At 43.4% G+C, this 25552-nt stretch overlaps 1 protein-coding gene across 2 annotated transcripts in view; it reads right to left on the reverse strand.

Moving 5' to 3' along the window:
* The window catches only part of ncanb (neurocan b), a 101565-nt gene that overhangs the window by 24150 nt on the left and 51863 nt on the right, over positions 1-25552 (reverse strand). For both annotated transcript variants that reach the window (XM_019897268.1, XM_019897267.1), the window contains exons 9-10: positions 24427-25539; positions 9933-10049 (exon numbers count right to left, since the gene is read on the reverse strand). In XM_019897268.1, coding sequence (XP_019752827.1) covers positions 9933-10049; positions 24427-25539 — 1230 coding nt within the window. The remainder of the gene's footprint in view (positions 1-9932; positions 10050-24426; positions 25540-25552) is intronic.

Raw genomic sequence — 25552 nt, forward strand, 5'->3', positions numbered from 1 at the left:
GTTATTCGACACGGGAATTTAGTCGGAAATCATTTAGTGAGCATTAGCCTCATTAGCCATTCCTGAGTTGATTGCTGCCCTTTTGTGGATTGGCTAATCAACTTGGTAATAACTTGCCGCCATGCGTGGAAATCTACTCGAATCTGAATGGATGCGATTCGCTTCATCCCAACTCCCGTCGTTGCCACGGTAACGACAGCCAATTGGCCCCATAAATCAGTGGATGGGTGAGTAATGAATGACTCATTTGCTTGTTAGCCGCCTACTTCATAGCCACAGATTGTTTGAAAGGATTTCGCTATTTTTAACACTTCCAGGTGTCTGCTGCATGCACCACGTAGACAGATCGGCATGCTAAATTGTCCGTTTTAAATGAAGAGGATGGTGACGCATCTTCAACGGTCCAATCAGAACAATGGGGGTGATTGATGTAGATGTAGATCGAGTGGACGAAGACGGGCGGCAAATCACCAGCACTGAGGTGACAGCTAAGCGACAGCACTGAATGTTTGAAAGCTCACCAGCCATTTTATAAAAGCGTACGTGTCAGCTTGACATCTCATTGCGCCCCCACAAAAAAAGCGAACATTTAAATGTGAAATCTGATACTCCGAATGCCTGAAAGAAAGAAATCAGTTCAAAGAAACTCCTGACTACCATCTTTTGAGTTTTTGAAGGAGACTTCTAAAGGAAGTCTATTTCTGTCCTGGGCGTTAAGTGCTTCGAAAAATAGTGAATAGCCGTCAGAAAAAAAGGGGGGAAAAAAGGCACTTCATTAGGATGAGGGGCATTAAAGGAGTGAGTGGAAAATGAGATAAAAGACGGACATTAATGAGGAAAATGCGGACGTTTAGGCAGGGCATACGTTTGCTGACAAGGACAAAGGGAAATATGTTAATACCAGCTCATTATGGTCTCTTTCGGTGTCATAGCGCATCATAATTGTGTTGATTAAGTATTCAGTGGAGTTTGTTAATGTCACATCCAGCTCGTGTTGATGAAGCTTGAACTGCAAAAATGTACTTGGATATCGTGGAGGATGTTTCTGCTTTAAAAGGGCACATTTTGTTCAAAAAAAAAAAAAACAACGGACCTCTTAATATCTTGGATACAAATAGCTGGGTCTGGGGAGTGCCTTCCCAAGTGTGAAATAAGGCAACCTTTAATTTCAGGACCCCTGTGCTATGTGATTTAAAAAGAAAATACACTGCCTGGCTTGTAAAATAACAAGTACGGCATCTTAACAGTCAATAATTTTGGTCAAATAAAGTCAACTTTATGTACTTCAAGTCTTAAAAGTAAGAGTATTTGTAGAAACGGGTCACTCAAACTTTGATGACCCGTATATATTTATTTTAATTTTATTTCTAATTGTAAAACAGGCTCCGCCGCAACCTTGTGAGGATAAAGCGGATCAGAAAATGGATGCATGGAATTGTAATTCGAAAAATTGGTGCATGAAGTCAAAAAGCACATCAATATTACTATTCACAATACTTACCGCAGACGAATCTCAAAACAAGCTGTGTGCTGGAGTGGCTGATAACCATCAGAGCTTTTCCAGCACACGTTTTCATCTGCAAATGTCTGTCTTTGTCTTTCGTATTTGATTAGTTGACATTAAAGGAAAGCAGAATAGTGCCACTCTACATTTGGCCAGTAGATGGCAGTATTACAATTTATACATGCCTATCAAGACTAAATAAATATTGTGTAAAAGCAACGTAATTCTTGAGAAGTGACAAATCCGGGTCAAGATATCTTTCAAATTAAATTCTAATGTGACCAAATGACACTGTTTGATATCTGTAACTGTATTTATAACTTGTCAAAATAGCGTTGTAGATATCTCAATCTGGAAATACCGATATTCTAATCGGTCGCAGTTCAGGCATGATCTCAACTATTTCATCTGATTTTATTTGCAGTAGTGAGTGAAGAAGATGGTTAAGCTATACATTGTACTCTGTTACCTTGCAAAACTGCTTTTCAATGAGGCAGCGACTGCGTGTCTTTGTGTGTGTAGTGCCCCGTGCCTCCAGCTGTGTCAGGGTGCAGGTGGATTACAAAAGAATGAGGATGGACCAGGAATAAGACAAAGAAGCAGCCAAGGGCTTTTAGATACTCTCGTGAGAGCTCAGTGCAATGCCGATCAATCTATGTGAGGGGGACGGGGGGAGGGGGAAGACAAAATAACTCTTCGAATTCGATGCTCTGCTGTGTCTGGTGAAAAGTGAAGCAAATGTCTCAAGCCTTCAAAAATGAACTGGGGATGAAAAATAATACTCTCTCCTTACTGCTATTCCCAATCCCCAAATCTGAATGAGATGTTTGAGGGCCAGATGATTCTCTGAGGAAAGACGCAATCTCACTAATCACATTTACTTCCACATTAACCCGACCACAAATTCGGTAAACCAGAAAACGGGAATGAAAAAGCTGAAAATACAATTGAACCTTCTCTTTTACTGGCCTGAGCAAAATCAAATAAAATAACATCGTAGGAGAAACATTTATTCGATAAACACTTCTTATACATTTATTCAGCCGACATACTTCTGATTTAAGACTAATCCGAAAATATATCAGAGAACCTTAAGTCAAATCAATGAAAGGATTGGATTGCACTGCCCTATTTGAAAAATAAATGAATTAAAAATATTTTTAAAATGTGTGTGTGTGTGATCTGCTGCTACTCTCCCAAGGAGCGATCATAAGCGCCAAATTCACAATCGGTAAAACATTTAGCTTTCATTGGAGGGCACCATGGAGGAAACCACGGAGGAAGTTCGGAAGGGGCGCACAACCTCATCCCAATTGTGACTGTAAAGTAAGTATGGTTTGGGACAGCTCTGCTTCCTCAGGTTCTGGACGCATCACAATCATCAACGTATGAATTAATTCAGAAGCTAAAATGGGTGACATCTATCTCTCTATCAGCCCGTGCCTATCTGACTGGTCATCTTGTTAGCCGGTTTTGGTATTCGAATGATGAGCAGAAGTATTTTATTTTATACACAATGCTGGTTGTTGACTTTATCTTCCATTTTTTTCCTCTTGACATTTCCCTCACATTGCTTCTCCTAAGCATCATTCCCTCTCGACAGTACATCTATCTGTCTATCTGTATTCTCATTGCACTTTCCTCTCTAAATGGCAACCTTATCCGCCAACATCCGGCCCTGTCGTTGCTCGCCTTTAAGGGCTCTTGGATGTCTTTGAGGGCCCCTGCCTCGCCACCCAAAGACCATACCCAACTCTTTTATCACACTGATGCGCTACGGTCGAGTGTGATCATCCACAGCTTTCAGGGATGCGTTTCATCTCTATTTTTATCCCCTCACTTTCCATCACATTTTTTTTTTTTTGCTGTTTATTGAGCTTCATCACCCATCTACTTCTGTGAAGACACTCGTACACGCAAAAGTACAACTGTGCCTTACGATCTCTTGAAGTGGAACGCTTCCCGAGAGGGTTGGGCGACAGGCCACCTGTCACTATTGTTGACGTATTTTAAGAGGTAACAGATTTGCCTGCCTTTGCCGTGCCATCATCAATTCATGGCAATGCAGGCCACCATAATGATGCATACTAGCATCTATTTCTGGAGACAAATTTATCTGCAGGAATTCAAGATATTCTATCCTGGGCAAAGACTTCTTCTTTTAAATTGACTCCTCCCCTTATGACCATGATTTTTCTTCTCACTTTCTGCCTCATTTCTTTGTCAAAAATGTTTAAAGAGTCAACTGGGGCTGCAAAGTATGATGATTTTAATGATCGATTAACCTGTCGTTGAATCCATGAATCGGACAAAAACATGGACGTAAAGGTTGAAAAAAACCTCTAACTGCCTCTATCATGAAAACAGTATGGACATTGTTTTAACCCTTTCGGGGACAGTGGTAACTACAGTGACAGCTTATCATGTTATCAGGTTACAGGGTGCATGAAAGGGGTGCATTTACCATGCACAAAAAAAAATGGCTGAATTTCTTCGCCAAGCTACTCAGTTACACTTTTCGTCACAACAGTGAAAGTTTGGAACAGGGCGGTGTCGCATACAAGGACATACATGCATGCCGCCAGTCACAAATAAGCCCCGCCACATGGACAACTTCCCTTGGGGTAAGTGCAACCATTAAAAAAAAGAAAAAAAAAACGCAAAAACAAAACACTCATGCAAAGTTCATCATTTCTTTTGCTGCCCGCTGAACTGAACTCTTGTCTTGCAGCATTTATGAAACTTTAGAGGCATAGTTTGAGCAGGTCTTCTTGAAGGTTCCCCTGCACATCATATGCTATCCATATTCATCGTTAATGTGTGTGTGTGTGTGTGTGTGTGTGTGTGTGAGAGAGAGAGACCCCTTGTGGACACCTGATAAGACCCCCCCCAACCCGGTTCAGAGTCTTCACAGGAGAATCAATTTAAGTCACTTTTTACGTGCGCAGCTTTTAGAAGCTTCGTTTTCAGCTTCACCTATCAACATAGATAAGAGTGTACACGCACACACTCGCACATGCGCACAGGCGCGCGCACACACCCCCACCCCGCACACACAGACGTTTTTGTGCAAGTGTAGCGATAGTGAAGGGCTCAGGTGGTCTCGGCGGAGTTGATTTTTGGCGAGGGTCGGGCTGCCGGTGCACTCAATCATATGCTGATTGAGGAGCGCAGCAGCCTGGATGAATTAATGAGGCATGGGGAGGAGGAGGCGGAGGTGGCAAGAGGCAGCCAATCAGAGGGGCTTCTTAAGGGCCTCCTCAGCTGGCGACAAACTGTGACAAAGCGTCGCTCATCAATCACGCCAAAGATGCTCACTGCCACGCGCATACCCCCCCCCCCCCCACCTCTCCTCAGCCTTACCTCTCAGCCTCATCCACACTGGGTTCACGTGAGGTAGCGAGCTGACTTGTTTGTCCCCACACTATCCTTGTTGTTGTTCTCGTCTGAGTAGAAGACGGAATATTCCGCATACAGAGAAAGTTTCATTGTGTTCGACCCCGTAATAAGAACTAGATTTACACTGTAGGACAAAAGTACACAATTCCGATTGAACTGCCTGTCGACTTTCGACTTTAAGTTTAGCGTTAGCTTAAGGCTAACACATATTGGGAAACAGCACAGAGATAAACTAATGAGGCATAACGGTGCAGCAACACTTGTGGACAGACGATATAACGACACTCAGTGGGCATATATTCTTTAGCATTTGCGAAAGCAGGTACTAGTACTGCAGTTACTGAGTCACATACAGTAGTTGGGAAAGTCTTGTTTCGTCTTCATCTCACATATTGAGACAAATTACTACTTTCAATGGCGAATAGTAGAGTAGTACTTGGGGTCAAGGAAGTATGTTGAAGTGGTACATCACGGCTTTTCCAAGAGCTTTGTATGTAGGGGATTTTACAGTGATAAGAGTAAGGGGCGGGGCCTCATGTACTCTGAGTAAAGCGATTTTGATCCATTCTGAAAATATACTCCCACTCTGGTGGCTGGGGAGGCGACTGTACTTCATAATGTTTAAATAAGATTCAATTCGAGGAAAAAAAAAGCTGACTGTGTAAAAATCACTCCACAAATTTTATTGTGTAGGAGTGTTTCTAGGTGTGTCAATGTGTAAGCGTGTGTTTGTGCTGTAGGTGTGCGGTCGAGTGTGTAGGTTTGTGCATGTGAGTGTATGTGTGTGTGTGTGTGTGTGTCAGTGTGAGTCAGTGTGTGTGCTTGTGTGTGTAGAGGTGAAGGGGTTGTGTCAGGAAATGAGATGTGTTGGAGAGAAGTGCTGAAGAGAATCGGTAGGCAGCGGGTAAAGAGCAACATGCAGCACGCAGGCATCGCAAGCCGATAAGAGAAGAGCCCGAATGACTGATGTGGGACAATTAGAGTGAAAGGACAAATGGGAGAATCATGAAAGAAGCCAGAATAAAAAAAAAAAAAAAAAGGGGGGGCAAGAGCGGGAGGTGGTGAAATGATCGAGCAGCAGCGGAGGCGGGAGAGAAGCTCAGATCTTAATCGTCATGATTGAAAAAGTAGCCAGAGAGAGCGCAGAGGGGAGGAAATCAAATCAGTTTGCTTCCTGTCGAGCACAGAAGCAAATGGAGGACATGTGCAGGACGCCAGATAGCGCGGCTATTCGGCTACTTGCGCCGAAGAGGCCATATTTTCATTCATGTGGGCGGGGTCTATGTGCCACACTTTTTAATATATGTTACGGTGCATAAGTCTTCTAGGACACCAGAGTCTTTCTGATACTAACACAGTATAGGACACTTTTGTGAAACGGCCTGTGAGCATCTAAGCGGCCTTCCCAACCTTTATTGAACCAAGGCATATCTTTTTAAATTAGAAAAATCCCAACACAGATCAGCAAACAAAAATTGTCACCAAGAGTTTCAAAACTGAAAATTTGACAAAATCGTCTCAATTTTTCACGCACAAATTTAAAGGGACAGTGTGTGAAAATGTGTTGATTTTTCAATGTTCATTATTTCCAAAACCCACTTTTGACCCTTTCAGGGACAGCGGTTACAACAGTGGACAGCTTATCATGTTATCAGTTAACAGGGCGCATGAAAGGGTTCATTTCAATAGTATGCAAAAAAAGATGTTCTATCATCCATCCATCCATTATCTGATCTGCTTATCCTGATGAGGGTCGTGGGCGTGCTGGAGCCTATCCCAGCTATCTTTAGGGAGGAGGCAGGTTGAACTGCTTGCCATCCAATCGCAGGATGTTCACATCGATGTAACTTTAAAAAAAATGTAAATGGAGGTGAAGTAATCGCAAATTATATTACATAAGATGTGCCTCCCCTAGAGGAGGCTACCATGTTTTGAGGCCTTCTTTCTGCTCTGGATAACTGAAGGAGACTAACGTAGCCAGCGTCATTCCTCAACATGAGGACAAAGATCCACGATCCTCACTCAACAACAGGTTTTAAGCAAACAACAAAATAACTACTGTACGTGCTGTGATATTTTTTTTCCCGCCAGTGCAAAGGATACTCTTGCATAAAACAGACACAAAACTGCTTAAGAAGAAACCAACATTAAGTGCAAGAAGCCATTTTGTCCATTTTTTTTCTCCTGAAAAATCAACTCGCTCAAAACGTGAATATTATTGCCGTATTATGTTTGTCCTGCATATAATTCTTAACATCACCAAAAAGTATTTGGCCTACCCATGTTGTAGCATTGGGCACCGGCCCCTTGTGGGCGATATTCATGCAAATAATAACCCCAGCTGCATGTTTAACGGTCAAACACGAGCTTGTACAACAGCGCTGGGACCCATCATCAATAAACTTTAATGCATGTACAGACACAAGGAGCGAATTATGCGGACGTATGGGTGTGCTTGCGCATTAACACCGAGGGAGATCAATCAACACTGGTGCACTGCATCAATAACTCGTGACAAATGCGCATTAAGGACATGAATTACACACACGCACACAGTGTCAGTGATGATTTGCTGCACCGCGATTAATGTGAGTGTGTGTGTGTGCGCGTGTGTGGGTCGCAGCATGAATTATAAAGCTTGGAAGAAGCCTTGTGGCAGAGTGATGGCAAGGAACCATATCTGACAACCAAATGGACACCACAGAAGGAGTTATAAAGCAGTCTGGTTTGTCCCGGCCAATCAGTGAAGAGAGGTCATTCTAAAAATTGCAAAGCCCATGAACGCTGTTCTTCATTGTGGCCCTTTAGGATTTGTATCGAGTCCCCTTGGTTTCTGAGTTCTGCCTTTCAACCTCAGTTTGAGCCTTCCCGTGTGGGGTTTGCATATCCTCTCTGCACTTCCTCCCATCATTCAAAAAAAGGTTTATTGAAGACTCAAAATTGTCCTTGAGGGTCATTTTGTGTCACGTGCCCTGTGATTGGCTGGTGGCCAGTACTCGGTGTCCAGACATTCACTAGGATAGCCTCCAGCTGCCATGTGAGCCCGAAAAGCAAAATGGGACGGGCAGAAAGACAATGCTCCACACCTCTTGCGTGGAAGCCAGCGTGACGAGGCGACTGCCCGCTTCCGTTGTTCCTCTTTCACAGCGGGAGCTGGAAGAGTCCCTTTTGATATTTGCCAACACTGGCCGCCTCCTCTCATGATTCACTCGCAGTCCCTCATCCACAACATCCGGCGTGTGCTGCTGCTGCTGCTTTCATCGGCGTCTCCACCCCTCACTGAGCTCCAAGCTCCCCTGTGATTGCTGTGTCCTTGCAAGTCTGTGGTGCGCACGCATAGGCGCAACGCGCGCACACACAATGACGGACATGCTCTCCTATCACACAGCTGAGTGGAGGGATGAAGCTGCTCCCTTGCGGGTTGAATAAGGTGAGAATATTTGATCACAAGGATGGACACATGCAGCGGAGTAGGTAGAGATCACAGCTGCGATGCTGGTGACATGTGGAGAACCCCCCCACTGGTCTTCAGAGATGATCATTGATTGATTTTGGTTCATTAAATAAATGAATTTCAAGAAGCGGACTTGATGGTGGTGTGACGGTGGTTAACTTGCAAGGGGTTTAGCAAGAAACTATATAGTGATTAAAATAAATTTTTTTTTTTTTTGGTCCTTTAACGCTGACGATAATGATATGATTTACAGGTAGATCTTTTGACTGTTTTAAAAATCTTTTAGGTTCTTACATGGCTTTTCTCCTGGTACTCCAGCTTGCTCCCACATTCCAAATTGCACTGAAACATCGCAGATCACAAATGAAAGCAAAGTGTGGAGAGTCACCGTCTCAGTCAATAGGGCGATCACTTACTGTATTATTTCTTGACGTATTCACACTCTCCTTATTTTTGCCCGTTGACTGTTTATTTTTTGTGGACAATCCCTTTTTCCTTGACAATCACACCATGTTTCGATGTTTGTCCAATGGTGTGAATGTGTATGTCAATGGCTGTTTTCTTTCTTATGGGATAGATTCCAACAGGGCTATAGAAAATGGATGGATGGTTGCTCCTGCAATTTTCTGGCAACCAGTCCAGTGTGTACCCCGCCTCTTGCCCAAAATCATCTGGGATAGGTTCCAGCTCACTGATGACCCTAATGAGGACAACCTCTATAGAAAATAGATGAATTGATGGATGGCTTTGGAAAAGGAGTGTGCGCGAATAGAATGTTTTTTGAGGCATTAAACCCTACTAGCCCTCACATGAAGAAATGTGAACCATGTTAATTTTAAATACATAAATAAACAAAAAATAAATGTCAATGATATTCTCTTGTTTTAATTCTACTTCGCAAGTCACAGTGTCAGTGGTGAGCTATTTTTAGAACAGAATGCGGGCTACTCATGTTGTCCTTCGGGCTAACGACTACATATTTGCACCCTGGTTTTTTTTTTTTTTGTTTGTTTTTTAGGACACTGCATATTAGTCAAATCTCTCTTTTCCCTAACTTCCCTCCATCCCACTTCCTCTTCTCTGTGTAACTGCTTACCCCTCCCCTCTCTGCTCACAAAAAAAAGTCACGACCAGTTAAAGACACTATTCCCAATTATTGAAATCTTGACTTTTTAAAATGACGGTAAAACCTCAAACTGGTCATCAGCATGTGTGACTCCAGTTTTACACCAAAGCATGGAAGTGTTTGAATGGTGATGTGTTTCATGTTTTTATTACCTTACGCTACGTTTATTTTTAGTCTAATCACCCTAATGATAACAAGCGCTATAAAAAAAAAAAAATGCATGTAAGGCACATGGCCCTAATCCTTCGTAACAACATTCTGATGTGGGTCATGTTTAATTTTATTTTTAGAATAAAAAAAAAAAAAAAAAAAAAAAAAAAAACGGGCCCCGGGCCACTCTGTGCAATGAAGTGTGCAGTGGCATACAGCTGCTAAATGTTCAACCAACATATGCCCGCCTTTGGCTCCATCTGTTGACCCATGTCCCAACCGAGGGGACTTCGACTCACCGATTTCGCAGCTCTCCCCGGAGAATCCCTGTGGGCAGTAGCAGCTATAGCCGTCGCCCTCCTGCAGGCAGCTACCTCCGTGGAGGCACGGGTTGGTCTGGCATGGGTTGCTCTCAACTGCGAACGAAGAGAGTGCATAATTCATGCCATGACAAAGAAAGAGCATTACGGGAGCGCCCGGAAATGTTGACAAACTGGGACGGTAAATGAAGCAAAAGCCTGTCTCTTTTCCGACTCTCTGCCAGATGTTTGGCACGTCACACCACTTTTTATCGCAACGGATGCTCATCAAACTCGAAGCCCTCGTAAAAGAGCTGATCACCACACATTCGTACATGCAGTATGTACTTCTTATGACAGATTACTGCTGCGTGGGCAAGGTAATAAACATCATTTATGGAGATAAGTCCAGGCCTCCGTTTTGGGAAAAAGCCTTTTAATGGACGATGACATCGTAATTATTGCACTATTGAATACGGTGCAAATAAAGAGGTGATGATTCACAATTTGATTATGGTGGACGTTTTGCAGGTTGAGCAATAATGAAGATAATAATAATTAAAAAAAAAATCCACCCATTATCGGTTTGGTATATTCTTTCAGGTGATACTTGCGCAAAAGTATCTTTGTATCATAACAGAAAATAGTATTGTAGAATGTAGAGTCACCTTGTGGAATACAGTATTACTTGAGTATTGAGGTATCTCACATTAAGTGCACTTGAGGATTGGAATTAAAAGTATTTTAGAAAAGTGAATTGTTAACAGTGTTTAACTGTAGTTTTATTCATTTCAATAGTATTTTTATTTAGTTTAGCTTAGTTTCGTAGTGAGGTTCTGTGTTGGCTAATCAGCGACATTAGCTAGCACATGTTAGCATGGCCATCATCTGAACTCTATGCCTCTAAAAATAGCATGTAAATCTGTAAGTTAACATTAGAAAAGAAAATACTGTATAAAGATGAAACATAGAGTGAGGCGGCGGAGGTGCACGTGCCAAACGTGGATTGACAGGCTTCTTGATTGACAGTCGTCAGGCCCACAGTTAGCAAACAACCATCCCATATAGACTTCGGCCAACACAATCAGCACTATTCTTCCACTTTGTATTCTGCCGTTTAGGCATTTATTCGAGACAAAATTAGATTTTATTTTGTAGTCCCTAATCATGTCATAAAGACAGTGAGGAGACTTTCAAGATTCCCACCATTACCAACATTTTCCTTGATTTAACACATGCTGGTAAATGTAAGATCCATTCGAGTAAATGCAGATCGAATTTGACCTAGAAGATATCCAGTAAAAAAAACAAAAAAGGAAAGTAAGGGGATTTTAATTGCTGTCAAATGTCAAAACGACTTAAATTTGACCCAAACAATACGGAAGAGTTAATAATAGAAGGCCTTGCAGTACACCACAGGGAGCGGAGTTCCCCTGAAAGCTTGCCTGCCATGAATGTTAATGGCAACCCACACACGACCGCATGCGCGCGCACACACAGATTTTACAGCAGATTATGTTCAATTTCCTGCAAGACGACATGCGAGACTCCCGCGACAGGCTGCCAGCCTCTCGTTCTAGTGCATACTAGAGCGCGACGTAAGTCGCACGCTGAATGGCAGAGAGCATCATCCATCACTGGAAGGTTAATGACATATGTCGAGAGAAGACAGCGTGATCCTCCGCCGAGGGGCGTAAATGTCAGGTCATGGCGCTCGGGCCTCAAATGTTTCTCCAGTCAGGAACATTTGAGGGGCCCCTTCATCCCTCAAATTAGCGAGCGGGAAGGGAAGGATGCTTTCCAAATCACAGAATCGACTCACGACCGGGAGCCTCGGGGCGGACATGCGGAAAATGTTTCATTGTCGGAGAAAGCTTAAAGACATCAAAATGCTTTTAATGCAGGTGCTTTTCTCTCCAATCCGTAGTTGCGAGCTCTTGCAGAGAAGATTAAAATTGCATGTGTGTGAAGTTAAAAAAAACAAAAAAAACAATGGGAGCCAGCTAAATTCAACCGTTTTTCTCTGAAAGTAAAACTAAACTGCTCCCCACCCATACCCGAAAAAAATAAAATCACATAAAAAAACTTCATTTAAGTTGCGACCTGCAAGCTTTCCAAGCACTTCCTGGCACAGTTATCTGCACTGCAGTGCTGTTAAAGATAAGTGGTTTATCTCAGCATGCTTGTGCGGGAAAAGCTCCACAACACGTTTTAATCACAGCACAAGTGGACACGCTATTTATCTGCATTCATCCGGCACATGCTGGAGACCTCACTTAACCACACGACACATTTAAAGCCATTAAAGCATTTGACAAGGACAAATACGATACAGGTGAGTGCTTAACGTTTGTGATCAGTGTCTCGTTTTCCCTCTAATGCTGTGAGTAGGGTTGCAAATAATGATTATTTTTAAAATTGATGAATTTGTTGATTAATTAATCAATTAAAAAAACATTTTCAATTTCCATCCATTATTTCAAAGGAAAAAAAACAAATTATGTTTCTGTGACTGGTTTGGTCTGACAGGCAAAAACAGTGATCATTGTTTTCCAAAGTAAAAGCAAATGTTTTATTTGGATTCACCACAAAGGTAATTATTGTGCTGTCATGGAGGACAAGAAAAACTGGAGAACATTTACTGTTAAGAAGTGGAGATGCCAAGGATTTGGACCATTAAAAAGAAAGCATCTAAACGATTAATTGATTATTTAAACTGGTTATCAATTATTTGTCAATAAATCGCTTAATTGCTGCATCTCTAGTTGTGAGTGCATTTACATTGCAAGGACTTCTTGTCATCTAATTCAAGTCACTTCCTGTAGTGGCGTTACAGCGCCACTTCAGGCCTGACATGTAACTACAGCTGTGGAGCATTTTCATGTGCATGCGCCTACTTTTTGAAACAATTCACTTTTGACAGGAAAGACTGTTTCCATGTGGTTGTAGCCAAGTAAAATCCCTCAACTGAAACGCTACAAAACATGAATTTTACCCTTTAGAGTAGACACTTACGAGAAGACCAAAAAGAACAAAAACAATTGCAATGATTCAGATATGCGCTGATGGTAAAACTAAATTCTACGAATTAAATTCACTGCCAGCCATTCTAGAGCATTTTGACTTTTTTAAGAGCTCATGATATTATGGTCAATGATTATATATAAACCGAATATCCAAAATGGTGCATCACTGCCATCTACTGGTGGTTGTGCATCAGTAAAGTTGTTTCCAAACTTGAAATTTACAGTGGGGCAGCATCAGACCCTCCGACCTATCCCAGTTGAGATACATTATTGACAAGTACAATACTTGGGGGAGGGGGGGGGGAGAAACTGGCCTTTCTTTGTAATCGGAGAAAACCCAAGCAAGCTAAAATGCAAACTTCACACAAGGAAGGCCTGAGTTGAGATTTGAACCCAGAACCTCAAAACTGTGAGGCCGAGTTGCTAGCCACCGACCACCACCCATCGTGCTGCTGAGTACAATAGAACCAGAAATGGAGCCAAGGGAATTTGAAAAGCATGTAAACGATCAGTACACTATGAGCAACACAATGAATTAAAAATCAATTACACACACAATGTGAAACAAATGCGATCCGTAGCGAGGGGCGACAGAACGAGTCGCGCCTTGCGCGCCATTTGCCCATGCGTCATGCGTACATTCTCAAGGGCTGTGTTCTGTATTCTGCAGCGCGCTTTTGTGTTTTTGTGGCTCGAATTAAGTGAGGAAATCGCAAGTAGAGAGATGCCAGGCAGGCGAGGGACAGTAAAGCCGTCGAGGGAGCCACGCAATCGTACATTTCTGCCTCGCTTAAAGCTTCTAGCTTATGATTAATTACACACTGCTCTTAAAATAGGACGGCCAGTCCATTGCTACTTTTCACTCTTGCTCTTTGCGGCGGGCAAGAATAGTGGGCTGGAAGCTTAAATATAAAGTGGACATATATTCCCACAACCTACGAAAACAGTGTGTTCCACAGCTCGAAAGGGGTCGCTATCCCAAGTTTCTTCTAAGCCGTTCAGTGGGGAGATTAGCGACGAGTTGGCCTGCATATGCAAGCTAATGCATGAAATCGGGATTTAGAACCGACCGTGAAAGTGGATTGCCGGAGAAGGAATGCTGAGCAATGGATGTATAAATAACGGAAAAGCAATGCGGATGTCGCATAAATGGAACACCCCACGAGTTGAACCATGTGCCGTTTGAACGACGTTGTGGGGAAAATAAAATGCCTTAAAAGTCAAGCAATACCGACCATAATTGCGATGTCAAGAAATCTATTTGTCTGTTTTTTATAGACGTCTTTCGATTGTGTTTTTAGTCTTGTGATGACAACCATGGAACAGGACATTGAAACTACATAGGAACGGGTCTGTCTGCTCAGAAAATACACTTTAACCCATTCCCGCACCCTGTAACCTGATATCATGACAAACTGTCCACTGTAGTAACCGCTGTCCCTGAAAGGGTTAATAATGATCCATTTCAGACACAAATTCATTTGAGCGAGCAGGGAAATTAAAGGAAAAAAAACCAGCAGTACAGATAAGACGCCACTAGTGGTGGTATTTTTCGGCTAACACCTTCCTCTGGTCTTCAAAGGTAAGTAGTTTTACTGTATCTTAGTCTATAAGTCAGTTTACTCCTTTTGACACGAGTAGGACACTAAAAAAATCATTAGCCTTGAATAGCACAACTGCCCAAGTCATGTAAACTTTGCAAAATATTTGATATCTGCAGATCTAAACTCAATACAAATCAAAAACGCAGATCATGACACACGTGAGGAAAAAAAATTGATATTGTTTTCAACACAATGTTCTCAGATACCATTTTCATACATACAACGTGGCCATCATCAAATCAAAACAAGGTCAAAACCTGACCGTACATGCTTTTTGGTCGTTTTGGAGTGATGTTTTTTTCTTTCTTTTTTTTTTTTTTTTTTTATGTTACTCGTGCTTATCAGGCACCATGTGGCTGTAGTCGTACTCAGTGAACCTTGTAATAGCTTTGCAGAGACTGAGATCATGACTTGGCCCATTCAAGAGTCCCCCACTCCCCCTCCCGCTTGCCTACTGTGTAGGTTAGACCCTGATAACCCGAGTCTGGCATTGAGAAGCTAATCCTGAAGTGCGATGCAGCGGAGCGCAGGGGGAACAATGCCGAGCCGCTGCCACTTTAATAGAGCCCTCATGGCCATCGTCATGGCCGCCACGACTCAGTGGGTGAAATATTGGTGTAGTCACATGCATGGCCGACATGTGTTTGTGCACTCGGGATGACAGGAAAAGCGATAGAGAGAGAGAGAGAGAGACAGGGGTGAGGATGAGTTGACGTAATACATCAGTGACGTGAAAATTAGTATTGCGGTGCCTTGAGGGTAGGGCCGAGAGCGATTTTGAAAAAAATAATTACGAATTAATGAATTTTCCTCAGTATTGCGATTGCGACTGAATATGCAATTATTTTTCTGTGGTCCTCTTGCAATTTTTTTGGTGTGTGATAAGTCAAATTACAACAATCTCAGCTCCCCGGTACAGCGGTAATGTTAGTCATTCTTCACAGAAGATAAAGAATGTATTCCTGGGGGGTATTGTTATATTATCTGTCTGCACATGTTGTTCCACTGTTAGTGTTCAACTAGGCGTTGTTTAAAGGGTGATAACATTGCGACGCAGATGCTATTTGTTAGCCTGTCGACGGCATTTCCCATTATGTGTTCCCATTTAGCTATAGTAGAAGTGTAATGAGTGTGAATTTTCTCTCTTTGGTCCTGATCTCCCACAAGTAGCCAGGGTCTACTGTTATGTATTTGAAATACAAACACATGAATTATATTTTTAACATCCAAGGCTCTTTTTGTCGGATTTCTGAGTCAAAATCTGATGAGAACACAAGTGTTCTAGCAGGTTCGGCCACACAGTGCAGGCTACAAATATTGTTGTTCGAGACGAGATTTCTCTGACAGGCTGGGAGTGATGAGCGCTGCAGGGGGAGACAGTTTCTATTTCTGTGCGTGTACGTGTGTGTGACGGCAAACACACACCTGTTTGTGTGTGTTTGTTCAGGCGTAAAACAACAACATTGCGTGCAACATCCACAATCTCTTGGTCCACATCATAATACATTACAGGGCAAACACTGGAAAAATTGAAATGAATGCCAAATTCGCTGTTGACGGTGCTCATCACAGTGTACATTCACAGGTGAATGGTTGACTCATCTTGACACACGGTAATAATAAACGCAAAACATACAGAAACTTGCATCCCGGAATATAAAACCGGGGTCATTTTTTCGTTTGCGCATTTGAAAAAGTTTCAATTGAAATAAATGTCACACAGAGCTTAAACAAAGAACTGCAAATGCTGTAATGTGCATGCCAGGCCAGTAGGTGGCAATAGCTTAAAAAAACCTATGATGCTCGCACACACTAGCTGCTTGTCCTTCGGCGAAATTATCCATCCACCCACGCATTTTCTATGGCGCTCGTCCTCATGAGGGTCGCGGCGTGGGTTGGAGACTATCCCGGTTGACGTTGCGTGTGTGTGATGCAACCTCAGTATGGCCTGGCAATGGTGCATTTGTACAGACAGAACAGCAAGTTAGGGGGGGAAAAAAGGTTTCTGACAGCAGAAAGAAGAGATCTGTTGTTACACCTGACAAGTCCCAGGTTGTCCTAACTCAATGGAATTATCTCGGTTTTCGCACCGCCAAGGATCCATCTTAGCTCGTCATCACTCACATGCCGCCTGACTTGTTCTGCTTCTTCTTTCCTTGTGCCTTTTGCGCTCATTTCCAGGCTGTTGTATTTTTAATAATCTGACCATTTTGGGGACGCGCGTCAGGAAGAAGGTTAAAAAAAGATGTGTGTGCGGATAAAAGTCCACCATGGGTCATCAACTATTCATAAGGGGGACTTATAGCAGGGAGCACGCATTGTTGCACCTCAAGTGTGATATTCAAAATAGAGTAGGCGCTGTATGATGTGTTCATTTCATGTGGCATGTAATGTGAGCATGTGTAGCGGTGGTGTACAACAGAGCGCTGTTTCGAGTCACTTAAAAGAAGCGAGACAACGTGGCCAGAATATAGCCACAAATGCACATACTGTACCGTGGTGGAGCGACCGTCTTGTCAGTCTACTTAGTACACTACAATCTGGAGTATATTTTTTTTCCTCAAAGGTACACATTTTTTTTTATTGTGAATGGATAATGCGATTGCCAAATACTCATGTGTGGGTGTGGAAAGTTTTCATCACTGGGTCGGTTTTTAGCATTAAATGGATCAAATGCCATATACTGCCCATGGCACTAAGTTACCTACAGCAGGTATACAGATCTACTTAATGTTGTGGCCAATGAATCAACACGTTTTTCCTTTGCAACCGAAAAGCAGGGCGGCAAAATCTGGGAATAAACAGGAACAATTCAATTAACTGTGTCTGTATGTATTAACGTGGTCCAGCAGCGTTTGGATGATCTCATTTTATAAATGTAAGCATTTGTTTTGGCGAAGAAAATGAAATTCCTCCGCAAACACAAAACATCTTATCCGGCTTTTCGACGCATTTCCGCTGTTTATTTGCAGCCTCCACTTTCATAAGTGGGATTAACAAAGCCGCTTAAAGGGATGACATCATATGGAAGCAAAAATTCATCACCAAAGTTGTTCTTGTTCGTTTCATAGCTCCCAAACAAAAAGAACACACGGACTCCTTGAACTTGTGCAAATGCATGTTTTCCCTTGATGCATTATAAAAAAAGAAAAATAGAAAAAAATACAGTCTTACATCTGAATAAGAAAGCACAGATTGGGGATTTCATAGTCCCTCGCCTGCCTGCATGTTTCCCCCTCTGTGGGTAAAAGAAAAATCAAGCGTTTTCTCTGACAGGCAAACGGCATGAATAAGAGGAACAAGCTCGTGGGCATTTTGCTTGGAGACCTGCTTTAAAACTCGACAAAGAACTCCACACGACCTCTCATAGACCGCCGCCTTCCAGGAGAAACAACTTGCTTCTCGAAAGTCCCTTGAGGGCGCTGCTGCAATTTACAAACATGTCTCTATTCTCACCGGGATGTAATTTATACCTTGGCGTCACATACCCCTCGAGACCTCACCTCCCGCTGGAGACTGATCATGTGGGTGTGTGTCCCACGCGACCCGCATGAGGAGGGCCCTCGACCATACAGCGTGAGGCGCTGCGACGGATGCTCGGAGCAGAACGCCGCCGCCAATGCTGCTGCATTGGGGCCCGGTGGTAAAGCACAGCGGGGCGCGTGTGTTCATCCCTCGGAAATCCGAGCTGCTAACCTCCGGGGCACGGGGACACGAGTTTGAGTTGTTTGTGCCTTAAAGTGTGACATATGTGTACATGTGTGTGACAACAGTAGATCATGACAGAGATACTGCTTAAGAAGTCATCCATGCCACCCGAAAGAGAGGAAACCAATGCCAAAAATTGAAAATTATATATCCATCCATCCACCCATCCATTTTCTGATCAGCTTTGTCCTCACAAGGGTCGCGGGGGGTGCTGTAGCCTATCCCAGCCGTCTTCAGGCAGTAGGCGGGGGACACCCTGAACCGGTTGCCAGCCAATCACAGGGCACACACAGACGAACAACCATCCGCGCTCACACCACCTAGGGACAATTTAGTGTGTTCCATTAACCTGCCATGCATGTTTTTGGAATGTGGGAGGAAACCGGAATACCCAGAGAAAACCCATGCAGCCCCCGGGGAGAACATGAAAACTCCACACAGGGAGGCTGGAATCGAACCCTGCACCTCTGCACCGTGAGGTCGACGTGCTAACCGCTGGAGCACAGGGCTGCCCAAATATATATATATATATATATATATATATATAAGATAAGATAAGATAAGATAAGAAAACCTTTATTAGTCTCGCAATGGAGAAATTCCCAATTCACAGCAGCAAAGTTATGAAAGGAAGAAGTAGAACAACAAAATATAGGAGCTGCTGGAAATATATAAGGTAAGGAAAAAAATATGCACCTGCTGTCATTAAATAAAATCCACTGTTTCGGTAATTCCTTGATATTTTTAGTTTGAATCTACACATTTAGAAGAAATTACTCACCTATCTCGCCAAAACGTCAGCATTATTGTTGACGTGCCTCCGTAGGTGATGCTGTTTTGGTTAGCAAAGTAATTCAGCTCGGATTCTACAAGACTCGGTCCACAATGATGTGCGCATCCATATTTAGGTTTCCGAGGAGCGACGTAATCTCGGAGGAACTGTTCTAAAAAGCTCCAAACCATGAAACTCATCGATGATTATCAAACTTGCAAATTTGTTTGACCGTTGCATCATACTTTTTTTTTTCTTGAAATGTATGCACCCTTGGAGGAAGGGGTTCTTGTGCAAAGTTGGAAAAAGGAAACGCAAATGAGTTTGTCGTAATGTTGAACAATATGTGAGCATGAGACCCACATTTCCAACAAGAGAAATACATAATTAAATGCTCTGTTGTGCGAGTGGGGGAAACAGCATGCAGCATCTGTTGTGTGACTGAATTCAACACAGTTTGTGTGCTCCCGAAAGATCTTTTTGAGAGCTGCGTGAGATGAAAAAGTCTCCATAAAAACAGAACAACAGAAAAAAAAAATGTTTTCCGTTTCAAGCGACGACGGGAGGGGAATGCGGGAGCAGTAAGGATCAGGAGAGTCAGTCATTAGTCTGCCTTAATAGGACATCTGGGTGGTTCCGTCTGCAAAGTAAAACACAACAGCTTGTGACGGGCCTCCAGAGGACCAATAATCAAGTTGTGTTGTGACAGCGGAGATAATAAGACACCTTTATAACATCATAAACATACTCGTTTGAGACAGCTTTCCGATCGGCTTGCATCTGCATTCGTAAATTCACTTTTAGAGGCCGATTTGGCGATTCCTAATACATGGCTGTTGAGTTTTTAATCGACTATTCAAGAATAAATGAACATTTTCTTTAACCGGAATGTCAATGAGGCCGCTGATTCCGCTTATTTATGCTGTTGAAAAGCCCTGACTGAATTATTTAGCGGTCGTGTGGTTTTGCTTTTATCCTTTTATCGCACTTTTGCAAATATTTGCCTTGTAACAAATCCTGATGAGTTAGTTTAAGTAGAGGGAGTTTCCTCCACAGATGACAGATGTTGCTGAAGTAACAGAAAAGTCAAGCGGGATCGGGATGGTTTGAAATGAAAGGGTATACAGTGTGACATATAATCTGAACAATTTCATTTTTGCTGCATACATACACCGAGGCAAAGCTGCAGTGTGAGCACGGATGAGCGTTAGCTAACGGTGTTATCAGTGTTAGCTTATGAGAAGTATTGGCGCGTATTAATAGCCAACTGCTGATGATGAAGTGCTGCATCCACGAGTGAAAATACAATGCATGTTGTTTTTTTTCCCCCCTCGTTGGTCATACATATTGATATTGGAGCAAGTGCAGGACGATGGCTCGGTGGCTCTCTCTCTCTCTCTCTCTCTCTCTCTCTTTCTCTATCTCTCTCTACATTTATTTATATACTATGTACTAGAAAAAGTGACTGTGTTGTTCAGCCAGTGAGGCAGTTTTAGAGGCCCATAAGAGTGAGTTCTCCTCTGTGCATTTAAGCGCCTCCTCGACACTCTTGTCCCGCCTCATTAATTCACTACTTCGTGCGTACAAAGACTCAATGCGCAGTCAGCACGGAAGAGTTTGCGCCTGTGCTTTATGCCTCCTGGCAAAGGACTTCCTTAAATAAGCAGTAATAGTGTTTGATATCGTTAGCCTAATAGCATAACTGCTGATCGGACTTTCTGTCTCGGTCTAAATGAAAAATACCAATGCGCTTGCCTGCAAGGTAATTTTTTTCTCTGTATGTCTGTGTAGATTCTCAATAATTCAGGTCAGGGTAATGCCCATACGTTCAATCAAGGGCAACTGACTTATTTTAGAAGGGGAGGTGTTTAATATATCTACAATTATTGTTTTAAACTGTTTCCATGCCGGTTGTCAACATGTCTGCATGAAAGTGAATCGCCCCCTGATCACCAGAGTGGCAGGTCAGCACCCTTTTTATGAACGGACCTTGTAGATCTATTCGAGTACAGTATTTTGGTTCAACTACTTTTATTGGATTTATGGCATACAGAATTTAAAGAAAAACATGCTTTCCGCTCTAAGTGTGCTGCTATATTTCTCCTCATGGATTTCACTGACATTCACAAGTCTTCAGAAAATTCCATGTTCCGTGATTTTCAGCAAGACTCAGAATTAAATGAATCATAACTCTTTAGTGTTTATGCATTTATTGTCAGGTCATGGTAGGTGTTTCTGGATGGAAGAATGCATATAGCTTTTGAGAGAAAAGTGTGCAAGCCCAGGTACGTTTAAAAAAAAAAAAAAAATGGGCTTAAGCGCAAGCGGGAGAATACAGCCCATAGGGATTGACTGCTTTGAGTTGCAGCTGGGTTCAAGCGGCAGACCAAAACATGATCCACACCAAAAGACCCAAAGAGCAAAAAAAAAAAAAAATGACACGGGGGTCATGGCCGATGAAAGTCGCCAGAAAAGAGAAAAATATGAGTGTCAGAAAGGGATGGGGGCAGACAAATCAATTGGCTTCTCTGAGCTGGCGGATAAACCCGAAACATCCATCTGCGGAAACACTGGTAATAAGCCACTCTGGCTTGCCCCTGATTCCATTTATCTTCACCCCTTCATGCCAAACCCCGGCACATTTCAACCTTTCTCTGCGCCTGAATTTAACTCGCCAATTTGTTTGAGGGCTATTGATGTGGCTGGGCGCCTGCTTCTTCTTGGAAAAGGACAAAAGTCTTGAAGGCTTTCACTGAAGCGGGATATGAGCAACTTCCGAGAACGCGTTGAGTTTTTACGTGTGCGTATGCTAGAGGTCAGACTGACAAGCAATGACAAGGTAATTCCAAATTATGACGGAGGGCAAACGAAACGTAACAAAATCGCGGAAAGAAACGCGAGTTAAGAAAGAAAGACGTGAAGACAGAAATTGGCCCTTGTTTTAAACAAAACAAAACAAAAAAAACAGAAGACAAGGCTACTGTTATTGATTACTGTGAAGTTTATATACGCCCACTTACAGTATAACCCCTTAGAGGACACAGTAGCGGTAACCTCTCTCCTATTCTCTCTTCTTTTCTTCCATCTCGAGCTGTCCTCCCCCGCTGCCCTTTTCTTCTTCCTCTTGTAATCTCCTCTGCGGTACACCTGACAACTATAAAAGGTTACCGCGACGCGAGGGGTTTTAGTCTTGGAATCGTCCGACGAGAGCCGTCTATTCAAATGTCCTCCTATCAGAGACGGGGAATTCTGCCAGGGAAGGGACTGATGGCAAAATATATCTAACTAGGTGTCAAAAATGAATCGATTAATCGATAACTAACACATTAGCAATCGACAACTGCTTTAATAATTGAGGAATCATTTAAGGCCATTGTTGACCATGACATTTTCCAAATCTTCTGATTTCAGCCTCACCGCGTGAGTGGCTGCCTTTCCAGCAGCTCCTATATTTTGTTGTTCTAGATTAGATTAGATTAGATATCCTTTATACTTGTTCCATTCATAACTTTGCTGCTGTGAATTGGGAATTTCTCCATTGCGAGACTAATAAAGGTTTTCTTATCTTATCTTATCTTATCTTGTCTTATCAACATATCTGATTTCTGTCGTCCTTCATGAAAGCAGACTGATTATCTTTTGTGTTGAATCAAAGTACGACATTTACAAGCCATGCCCCGCCTTCTCACAATATTTTCTATTTTCATTTTATGTTTGCAATTTTTTTTTCTTTTGCTGCTGAAATATGTTTCCAATGTGTTTGAAAAGCGCGTTTTAATAAGGGAAAGTGAGCTGAAAACCATGTCACCTCTTTTGTATTAGCTTTCAAAAAGCAAGCAATGCTTTTTATTATTATGTCTTATTATGACGCCACATGTGATTTTGCCTAGCCAATCGACAACCCTCCCCCCCCGAAAAAAAAAACAGTCCAGCGTGCCACGTAATGGCTTGAACTCAGAAAACAGTGGGCAGAAGGCAATGCTCCAAGAAATTTTCAATTAAAAACACATTGCGGCTGAATATTACACAGACGGCGCCGTGAGAAATGATTTTAATTTTCTCTACGCTTTGCCGCCACGGTGGCGCACCCATCAGCTATCAGTGAAATCAATGACAACATGCTGTGACAAACAAGCGCGACCGCCAGTGGGGCGAAAGATAGAGAGAGAGGGGCGGCCGATGTCTGTTTGGCGGGGGCTCAACAAAAGCGAGGGAATGAATGAAAAACAATTAGAAACGGAGGCGGCGGTGCAGTCAATTATGAGGCCCATCTTGTAAGATTGCGTCTACACTGATTTGTTGGGGGTGGGCGAGGATCTTTTGTTTCGCCCACAGTCCACCTAATTGCACTCACGCCGACCTTCTAATTACTCGACTAAGACCTGGATGCTCCCACCTCACTGTCATCTGGACTGATTCCTACAAAAGGATTTGATTTCGCATCCATCATTTATTTTAGAAGCAGCACATTGGACTTGTCTGACTCACAGTTCTGAGGTTTGAGGTTCGAATCTTGGTTTCGGCCTCCCTGTGTGGAGTTTGCTCGGTATCGCTGTGATACAACAGGACCTATTTTCTGGACAGCCAGTTACGAGTTTGTCGAGCCACTACCATGTGGGTGACGTAAACCACTGTTGGCTGCTTGTTCATTGAGCAGATTTGCATCCAAAAGAACCCTTTCACGCTGGCTGTCTTCAACTGGCATTTTTACAGTTTTTGTCCTGCGTGTACGATATACCGAGGTTGAAGTCGCCCCAGGATTATGCAAGCTTCCAACATAATATCAGAGATGGAACAAAGAGCGTTACGTTTAACATCGAGAGCACAGTGGTGACAATTTAGTGCTTATTAGATCAAGATTGGTGGTTGACCAGTTTGTGCGTCGGACTCACAGTGCAGAGGCGCAGGGTTCGATTTCGGCTGCGGCCTCCCTGTGTGGGGTTTGCATGTTCTCCCCCTGCCTGCGTGGGTTTTGTCCGGGTACTCCGGTTTCCTCCCACATTCCATAAACATGCCCGGCAGGTTAATAGAATACTCTTAATTGTCCCTAGGTGTGAGTGTGAGCGCAAATGGTTGTTCATCTATGTGTGCCCTGTGATTGGCTGCAACCAGTTCAGGGTGTCCCCCGCCGACTTCCCGAAGACTGCTGGGATAGGCTTGAGCACCCCCCTGCGACCTTTGTGAGGATAAGCAGATCCAAAAATGGATGGATGGATGTATAGAACAGGACTGAACTGCAAACCCAAGTGCCACCGGGACACTTGTATGTTGCCTCAGAAAAGCAACTGTATGTGACTCCCACTGAGCTCCAGACGATCGAACGAATCCTGACTGATTATTATAATCACTCGTAGGCATAATGACGACAACAAGCATGAACATACCTGGTGGGCCAAAAGCCCAGTTGGGTACCAGGACACCAAAAGGGTGTTTTGCGCCTTTGCTGTCTGTCACCGTCGGAGTCTTGTAGTCTTCAAACTTCGGACTGGATCCCTTGGAAGGTATCCAATGACTTCCAAACACAAAGGACTCAGACACTGCTAACCTGGACTCCACTTCTGTAACAGCATCTTTTGAGTCTGACACAGCACTCGTCAACTGACTGGCGGTTGTTGTTGACGATCCCATTGAGAAGTTGCCTTCCGTGTTGCTCGTGGTCTCCTCTATCCATGAGACAGAAATGGATGGCTCCTGCGCAGAGTAGCTTTTTGAGGAAAGCTCAGTGGTGACCGCTGCGGTTGCAGGGTCTGTGCTTGGAGTATCTGTGGTTGTCAGAAGATGCGCCGTGGTGATCTCCGTGGTGGTTAGCACATCCATCAAGGACTCTGGTGTGGAAGTGACCAACTTGGCTGCGCCGCGACCAGGCTTTCTTCCCGCACCTTTCCTTTGCTTCTTAATAACGGGAGTGAAGCCACCATTAGAGCCGCTTTCTCCTCTTTGTGATAAAGAAGAAGCAGACGAGAGGTTGTCAGCAGGCCGGTGAACGTAGATGATCTCACCCCTGGCCTCCTCGGCTGTTTGAGGCAAAGTGGCGGTGGTTGGTTGCGCCACGAGCTGCCACCGAGACGACGTAGTGAGTTCGGCCACAGTCACAAGTTCACTCTGACTTTGGTGGAGTGAAGGTTCGGATTCTGGACTGCTGGGAACGGTATTAGCAAAGTTACTAAGAAAACTATTCCCCTCACTGCTCCCCTCCACTTCCTTTGTGTGATCCGTCACAGTTGCGCTGGTCGTTTGTGCCTCATCTCCAACTTGGTCCCTCCCCTCCCCAGAATAATTTTCTACTGTGTCCTGGCGAAAGGAGTCAGGCAGGGTGATTATCTCAAGGAGCCCCGATTTGGCTTCCAGAGGATCCCAAGTGTGACTTCTGGCAACATTCCTTGGAAAGCCTACTCTGAAGCGCCGTAATGACTTGATGGCCCACGCTGGACCTCCTTTGGGAAACTTGACCCGTTCATTGGGGCTTGTATTACTTTCAGGGTCCACTGCAGTTATCCCTATAGGGAACAC

The sequence above is a fragment of the Hippocampus comes genome, unplaced genomic scaffold (assembly GCF_001891065.2).
Source record: "Hippocampus comes isolate QL1 unplaced genomic scaffold, H_comes_QL1_v1.1 scaffold22, whole genome shotgun sequence".
Lineage (NCBI taxonomy): Eukaryota > Metazoa > Chordata > Actinopteri > Syngnathiformes > Syngnathidae > Hippocampus > Hippocampus comes.